Here is an 8,508-nt window from a genome sequence, read left to right on the forward strand (position 1 = left end):
ACCTCGATCTGTCGAAGAATGTCGACAAAGATCTGATTGACCAAAATGGCAAGAGGCAATTCAATCGGAGTTGAAGTCACTTGCTAAAAGAGAGCTCTTTGGACCAGTAGTCTAAACACCTGCTGGTATAAAACCAATTGGTCATAAATGGGGTTTTGTGCGAAAAAGGAATGATAAAAATGAAGTTGAAAGATACAATGCTCGCCTTGTTGCACAAGGATTCTCACAACGACTTAGAGTCAATTTTGATGAAACATATTCACCTGTTATGGATGCCATAACATTTCGATATCTCATCAGTTTAGCACTACATGAAAAGCCTGAACTACATCTAATGGATGTAGTTACAACTTATCTGTACGGTTCAATTGATATTGAAATTTATATGAAAATTTCTGAAGGATTTAAAATGCCTGAAGCAAAATCTGAGGAAATGTATTCAATCAGATTACATAGATCTTTGTACGGTTTAAAGCAATCTGGGCGCATGTGGTATAATCACCTTAGTGAAGGTTACATAAATGATATTATTTGTCCAGGTATTTTTATAAAGAAAATGACATCAGAATTTGTTATACTTGCTGTTTATGTTGATGACATAAATCTTGTTGGAACTCCAGAAGAGCTCCAAAAGGCAATTGAATATCTTAAGAAAGAATTTGAGATGAAAGATCTTGGAAAGACAAAACTTTGTCTTGGTCTGCAAATTGAACATTTAGCATACGAGATCTTTATCCATCAATCTGCCTATACAGAAAGGGTTTTAAAACGCTTTTACATGGGCAAAGCGCACCCATTGAGTACACCAATAGTTGTTCTATCACTTGAAGTGAATAAGGATTTGTCCCGACCTCCAGAAAAGGATGAGGAACTCCTTGGTCCCGAAGTACCCTATCTCAGTGTAATTGGTGCACTAATGTATCTTGCTAATGCTACAAGGCCTGACATAGCATTTTCTGTTAATTTACTAGCAAGATATAGTTCTTCTCCTACACGGAGACATTGGAACGGGATTAAGCATATATTGCGATATTTAAAGAGAACTCTTGATATGGATTTGTTTTATGCTAACAAAAATAGTGCAGACCTTGTTGGTTATGCAGATGCAGGTTATTTATCTGATCCCCATAAAGCTCGATCTCAAACCGGTTACGTATTTACATATGGAGGTACTATCATATCATGACGCTTCACAAAGCAATCTATTGTTGCTACTTCTTCAAATCATGCTGAGATAATAGCTATTCATGAAGCAAGTAGGGAATGCGTATGGTTGAGATCAGTAATTCATTTTATTCGAGAAAAATGTGGTTTGGAATGTGAGAAAAGACCCACAATTTTATACAAAGACAATGCTGCATGCATAGCCCAATTGAAGGGAGGATTTATAATAGGAGATAGAACGAAGCACATTTCACCAAAATTATTCTACACACACGATCTTCAGAAAAATGGTGACATTGATGTGCAACAAATCCGTTCAAGTGATGATCCAGCAGATTTATTCACTAAATCTTTGCCAACTTCAACTTTTTAGAAGATGGTATACAAGATTGGAATGCGGAGACTCAAATATTTGAAACAATGTTTTCATCAGGGAGAGTAAAATAAGCGATGCATTCTTTTTCCCTTACTAAAGTTTTTTCCCATGGGCTTTCCTTATAAGGTTTTTAATGAGGCAACTAGCAATGCGTCTTACTAAATATGTGTACTCTTTTTTCTTCACTGGGATTTTTTCCCACGTGATTTTTCCTAGTAAAGTTTTAATGAGGCACATTATCTTTTAATGAACATCCAAGGGGGAGTGTTATAAATATATTATATTATGGATGTTCATTTAGTACTCCGTTGTAAATAAGCTTCTTGAATAAGCTTATCCACATGGGACTCCACCGTAAATATGTTTATCTATTTAGTACTCTATTGGAAATAAGCTTCCTGAAGAAGCTTATCACTTCGGTACCCGGTTATGGATAAATAGTACCCCAGTAGAAGATTATCCATACCGGGTATAATAAGCTTATCCTTTCAGTACCCAGTTATGAATAAACATTACCCCGATAGAAGATTATTCATATCGGGTATAATAAGCTTATTCTTTCAGTACCCAGTTATGGATAAACATTACCCCGGTAGAAGATTATTCATATCGGATATAATAAGCTTATCCTTTTAGTACCCAGTTATGGATAAACATTATCCCGGTAGAAGATTATCCATATCGAATATAATAAACTTATCTTTTCAGTACTCCGTTATGGATAAACATTGCTCTCAGTAGAAGATTATACATATTTGATATAATAGCAGCTTACACAACAGCTTCCTTTCTTCTATAAATAGAAGAGATTTAAGTTCATTATGTATATTAATTTGAATTCGACTAATATAACAGTTTGTCTCTATAATTGTCTTTTACTTTACGGTCTTTATTTTATAACACCGTCGGCTTTTTCATGGAATAGGGACAATCTCTCATTTTAAGTTAAAAAAGGACTAATATTTTGAGTCATTTTCTACTAATTTATAGGCGGGCGCACACACACACTCTCTCTCCATTGAATCCGTAATGGCGTTAATCGCTCGAAACGCAAAACGGCTAACCGATACGGCGCCGTTCCTTCAAAGTGCGGCGACGATCCACACGACACTCCCAGTACTCTCACAGCAACCTTCGTCTTCTCCGGCCACGTATGGTCGCGCACCGCCGCCGTCCACGACGTCGCCGGCTGGGATATCGAAAACGGCGGAGTATGTGATATCGAAGGTCGACGATCTGATGAATTGGGCTCGGCGCGGGTCCATTTGGCCCATGACATTTGGGCTGGCCTGCTGTGCCGTCGAAATGATGCACGCTGGAGCTGCGCGTTATGATTTTGATCGATTTGGTGTAATTTTCAGACCTAGCCCGAGACAATCTGATTGTATGATTGTTGCTGGTACACTTACCAATAAAATGGCCCCTGCTCTTCGCAAGTATGTATTACTTCTGACTGTCAACCCTATTTTTCCTGTTTGGCTGTATTTACATTGAAATTTTTCCATTGGAATTTAGTTTCGTATAAGCACATATAGGGAAACTCGATTACTGGTAACAATGTTTGTGTTTCAGTGAGATCAGTCATTTGTTGTTTATATTACGAAACATGATAGCTCAATAGATTTTATATACTGTCAGGGCAGTTGTAGTTCGTTTAAGTTCACTATATACTTGAACAAAAAGTTCGTCAATTTTTTATTTAGTTACTGATTTTTTATCTGCATTGTCTTAATGTGAGTGTAATGAATGAGGCTCTAGTTTATGATATTGGAACTATTCTTTTGTCAGTGTTGATGAATTTATTTGTAAATTAGTAGAAAAGTAGATGGTGGAAGAGTACTATTGCTGTATAATGTATATTGTATCGAGGAAAAATGTTAAGATTTGGGGGAACTTTACCATGCTCTGGAAGTTCTTCATGGAGTGTATAGTGGGGCTTCAGAATGAACATATCTCACAGGAACAATGTAACTTATCAGACAGTGAGATTGCAATTATAAAGAGATGGTGTGTGATAGAGTTTAACATGTAGTTCATCCAGGCTCTTTAAAGTTCTGCCTATGCATCCATGGAGGGTTGTTGTGAAAATGTATCTAAGGATTTGTTTTCAAATGCTAACACATAAAAACTCTACAAATATTCGAATTCTCACAAAATGGGCTTAAATGGAGCGGACTCAAACTTGCTTGGTATTGAGGTATAGTTGTTTTGCATCTTTTGTCATGTTATTTAAGAGTTTTGTTGGTAATATATAGGGTGGCAAAGTCGAGCATCAAAAGGTGATGCTTCAAATAAGTAATGTATTTGGTACTGGGATGACTGATTTCCTGATTAATAGGAGGATAAGCACTCAATATAACAAAGGACAATAAATTGCGGATAAATACCATATTGTAAACATTTTTGTGCTGGTATGATGACTATAATCTGCCTCACATTGGTGGTGCTTTTTTAAATGGTCAACGTTTAGCTTTTTGCTTATGTGGCCTCCCTTTTTTTTCTTCTACTTCATTTGTCTATACTGTGTCTTGATGCTGTGAACATGTTACTAGCTTTTGTCATAGTTTTATGATGGATATGAAATTGGCCGTGAATTTTCCATAAAACTTACTAATGTTTAGCAATAATTCAGAAGATGCATGAGAGTAAGATTGTCGTGCAATGCAGTGTAAGAGCTTGTAAAGGCTGAAGAGTTAAAGATGACAGGCTTTGATGATTGAAGGTCTTAAAAGAGGAAGAGGTAGACGGCAGACCTAAACTAATATGAAAATAAGTTACTTCAAAAGATTCAGAATCTCTCAAAATCCAGGCAGATCTAGCAAAAAAATAGAAAACAATTGGAAGTTAAAAGCAGGTGATACCAACTAGAAGACTAGTGCTTATTGGAAGACTTACTATATTGTAGATATAACCACTACAGTATATTAGAGAACCCCTAGTGTTAGATAGTATGGAGTATTGAAATATCATAGACCCAAACAGAGCATTTATGATTATGAGGATTTATACAGCCAACCCAACTAGCTCCAACTAGCTTGAGACTGAGGGCTAGTTGTTGTCATCAATGTTTTCTTATTTAACAATTTATATGTTGATTTGCGAAGTAATACTTACTGTTTAGCTCTGTCAGGAAACTCCCGTAGTTCCATTTTATGTGACATTATTTCCTATAAGTCCGTTCAATTTTGAATTTTTTATATTTGGAAATAATATAACTTTCAACATCCCATTTTACCCTTAATGCAATTTTTTTATAGGCTGAGAAATCTCATAGCATATTTAAAATCACAAGTTCTAAACCCGTGTCGAGACAAACTATGCATATAAATTGAAATAGAGGGAGCAATACTTAGTGTTGTCCTCTTAAAGAGTGAGTTTGTAGGCGTTGAGGAGCATGCCTTAGCACATTGGTGGCTGCATTGAAATGCCGCTTAAGCAAGATGAAACACTTAACCTGCTTTGAACAGGGATTCCTGAGCCTTTAACAGCACTTGTTACACGGAACATACACTTCTGGGATTTGGTTAGGTGATTAGGGCAAAAGGGAAGAGCGGAAAATGGAGTAGTAAAACATCGTGATTTCTCTTTTCCTTCTTCTTTCTACTCCCTTTTTCGGAAAATGGATTAGTAAAACAGAGTGATTTCTCTTTTTCTTCTTCTTTCTACCCCCTTTTTAAAACTTTTAGTCATTCTTCAAGGTATCTCTTTGTATAAAAAATGCAGAACATTACATCAGGGTAACTTGATGTGTGACCTTTCAAGGGAAAAATAAATGAGATTTAAAGGTTTTTGATTTGTATTGACCATTATCCCGTGAAGTCCTAGAAGGAGACCCTCCTTTCTATTGGAGGACATCTGTCAGTCCCAAATGAATCTCAAATCAGAACTCATTCACGTTACACTTATTTCTATAGGTCAATGTGTTTATTGCGCTGCTGTTTTCGATCATCTGTTGTACTTTGTATTAGTGGTAGCTTACCAGCTGTCCATATATATGATACTGAAAAAGATCTTAAAAAGTTGGGTTTTACCATTTTGCGCCTTCCACTGCCCTATCAATGTATCATATAGGGGCGTATCATGGTATCAAGCTGACATGATTAATTTTTCCTATCAAATAAATGGTGTATTATTAGAACGGCATCCTTGGGGTTGTGACCTTTATGGCTTACATATAAAAGCTACTTCAAACAAAGAACAACAGTGTGAACTCCAGTAGTAGAGAGGGTAGAGAAAGACTTGTATGCTTGCAGAAAATGTATTTGTCAAAAGGGGAAGTGTTTGTCAAAAGCACTCTATCGAGCATTCCCACTTATTTCATGTTTATACTACAGGTACTCGCTAGCATAACAGGAAATTTGGAAAGACTAGAGAGGAAATTCTTATGGGGTTCGGCTGATGGTGCAATAAAGTTTCACTTAATTAACTCGGAAACTATTATGGTTAAGGTGGGGGAAATGACTGTGGAGGTTTGGGACAGAGGGCATGCATTATGGAGAGAGGTGACGGGGAAGAAGTATGGCATCATCAAAAGGGGGTGGAGAACCGAGAACATCACTGTTCTTTTTGGGTGCAGCATTTAGAGGAACATTATAAAGGGATGAGAAGTGTCTAGTGGTTGTATCTCATTCAGGGTGGGGGATAGGTGCATGTTTTCTTTTTGGAGTGGGAGGACAGGTGGTGTGGAGAGAACATGTTGACAATCACTTTCCTGAATATCTACCTTATTTCTTGTCAAAAACAGATGACAATCCAACAAGTTCGAACATGGGGGAAGTGTTATTTAGGATCTCAAATTTGGAAGGAACTTTCACGATTTGGAGATAGCGGAGTTTCAAAGACTTCTTAAGCTATATACTCTATAAAACAGACCTTACTGGTAGAGAGCCAAGACTTGGATGGGCATTAGGGAACATGAACGATTCTTAGTACTTCACTGCGTAAGTTGCTAGCTAAAGAAGTCAATATTTTCCCATCTATTTGTTTGGATCCCTAAGGCATCAAGAAAGGCGTGTTTCGCTTAATCAGCGGCAAGGGGTGCAATTCTGACGGCCGAAAACTTGACAAAGAGGAGGATTACATATGTTAGTTGGTGCTTCATGTGTAAACAGTCAGGGTGGACGTGGATTATCTCTTACTAAATTGTCAGGTAGCATCACACGTCTATATTACTAGCTTTTTCGATGGTTTGGGATACAATGGACCATGTCGGGTACCGTGAAGGATGCAATATTGTAGTTGGGCTTTGGAAGACGGAAGAGAAGAGTCCGGATGTAGGATGTTACTCCATTAGCACTTATGTGGATGGTATGGAGGGAAAGAAATAGGAGAGCTGTTCAAAGGGAAGAGCATGAATTGACAAATTAGGGATAGCCTCCAGTTATTAATGTCTTCTTGATGCACCCATGAGTCCCTATTTGTACAGAAAATTAGGTGTCGTGTGTAAAAAATCATATCTGCCTATGGGTTATCTATTTTCTTGGGTGCCTCTTATATACCAAGAATTTTTCCATCATCAATAAAATTATACTTGATAAAAAAGCCCACATCAAAACAGAGGTGTAAAAAGTAAAATGAAACTATCTGGACTTTTCAAACTGTACCAGCTTGCTCAAAAAATCATCCCTAGTCTTTATGGTGTAGTTGAAATATCATCCACTGCATGGAGCACTCCTGTTTTGCTTGTGTAGTTTAGTATTTTCTCATTTTCTTCGTTGCTAGTTTACTTTTAGATCCTCCCAATTTAATGTACTAACTATGTGCACCTATAGTCATCCGACCCAGAGACACCTAAATTCTCCAAAATTCTTTTAGTTTGTTCCACTGCAGGTGCATTTTCCCAGTGTTTGGATCTTGAATCATACATCTTACACTATCTAGATTTTCACCTAGCTTGTTTGCAAATCTTGCATGCTTCTCACATATCTGGAATCTGGTAATTCAGGACTTGCACAGTCCAATTGGTTACTAACACCTCCCTTCACCCCAAAAAGGAAAGAAAAACTCAGAGAAGTAAAAAAAGGAGAATATTTGAATGTCTCCTTGTAATTAATTGCTCTAACGTAAGTTTTTTTTAATGAGTCAAATATTAACCCATATTGCTTTTTTATTGTAGGGTCTATGATCAAATGCCCGAGCCAAGGTGGGTCATTTCAATGGGGAGCTGTGCGAACGGTGGAGGATACTACCACTACTCATATTCTGTTGTGCGAGGCTGTGACAGAATTGTCCCGGTTGACATTTATGTTCCAGGTTGCCCGCCTACTGCCGAGGCCCTTCTATACGGAGTTCTTCAACTGCAGAAGAAGATTAATAGGCGCAAGGATTTCCTTATGTGGTGGACCAAATAAGTTCCTTATATTTTTGTTTCCTTAGCTCTGTGTGAAAAATAAACCCTTGGACAAGTACCATGCAAAGGGGAAAAATCGTTTTTTTTCTTCTTCTTTTGGGTGAACTCCCGGTCTATCTGGACCTTATACAACTCTTTTGTATTGGTACTGGGTAAGCTGTTTACAGTTTGTATCTGAATAAAGGTACTGTGCATCCTGAGGAAATTGATACAGAGGATTTATAAAGCTGAATTCAGATAATTACTATTGTTAGTCAAATATACATAATTATATACAAATTATGTATATTTTTGTATATATACAAACATTGACTATTATTTTGTGACCACAAAAGAATGTGGTGCAGTGGATGGGACTGCACTTCCCTTAACCAGAGGTTTCGGGTTCAACCCTGAGTATGGAAAAATCCTTGGTAGGGAGCGCTTCCTCCCGAATGAGGCCCTATGCAGCGCGAATCTGGATATAATTGGGCTCTAATGTAGGTACCGGACACCGGATGGGAAACCAAAAAAAGACTATTATATTGTGGGGCAGCTAGTCTATGTAAGAATAAGTTCTGAGAATAAGTTAAAAGGGGAAGAGCTAGACGGAAAAAACTTATCCTCACCCAGTGTATAC

General features: G+C 37.4%; 1 protein-coding gene across 1 annotated transcript; it reads left to right on the forward strand.

Moving 5' to 3' along the window:
- The first annotated feature begins 2,509 nt into the window (after nucleotides 1-2,509).
- Nucleotides 2,510-8,130, forward strand: LOC107762627 (NADH dehydrogenase [ubiquinone] iron-sulfur protein 7, mitochondrial). The gene is made up of 2 exons (XM_016580994.2): nucleotides 2,510-2,976; nucleotides 7,656-8,130. Exons 1-2 carry the CDS (start codon nucleotides 2,570-2,572, stop codon nucleotides 7,888-7,890), a joined length of 642 nt encoding a protein of 213 aa, XP_016436480.1. The 5' UTR covers nucleotides 2,510-2,569; the 3' UTR covers nucleotides 7,891-8,130.
- The last annotated feature ends 378 nt before the right edge of the window (nucleotides 8,131-8,508 follow it).

The sequence above is a fragment of the Nicotiana tabacum genome, chromosome 22 (assembly GCF_000715075.1).
Source record: "Nicotiana tabacum cultivar K326 chromosome 22, ASM71507v2, whole genome shotgun sequence".
In the NCBI taxonomy this organism is placed as follows: domain Eukaryota; kingdom Viridiplantae; phylum Streptophyta; class Magnoliopsida; order Solanales; family Solanaceae; genus Nicotiana; species Nicotiana tabacum.

Excerpts from the sequence above, each read along its gene's own strand:
- LOC107762627 (XM_016580994.2), top strand. The coding sequence starts at position 2,570 with ATGGCGTTAATCGCTCGAAACGCAAAACGGCTAACCGATACGGCGCCG. Across the intron at positions 2,977-7,655 it reads ATGGCCCCTGCTCTTCGCAA|GGTCTATGATCAAATGCCCG; the intron begins GTATGTATTACT and ends TTTTTATTGTAG.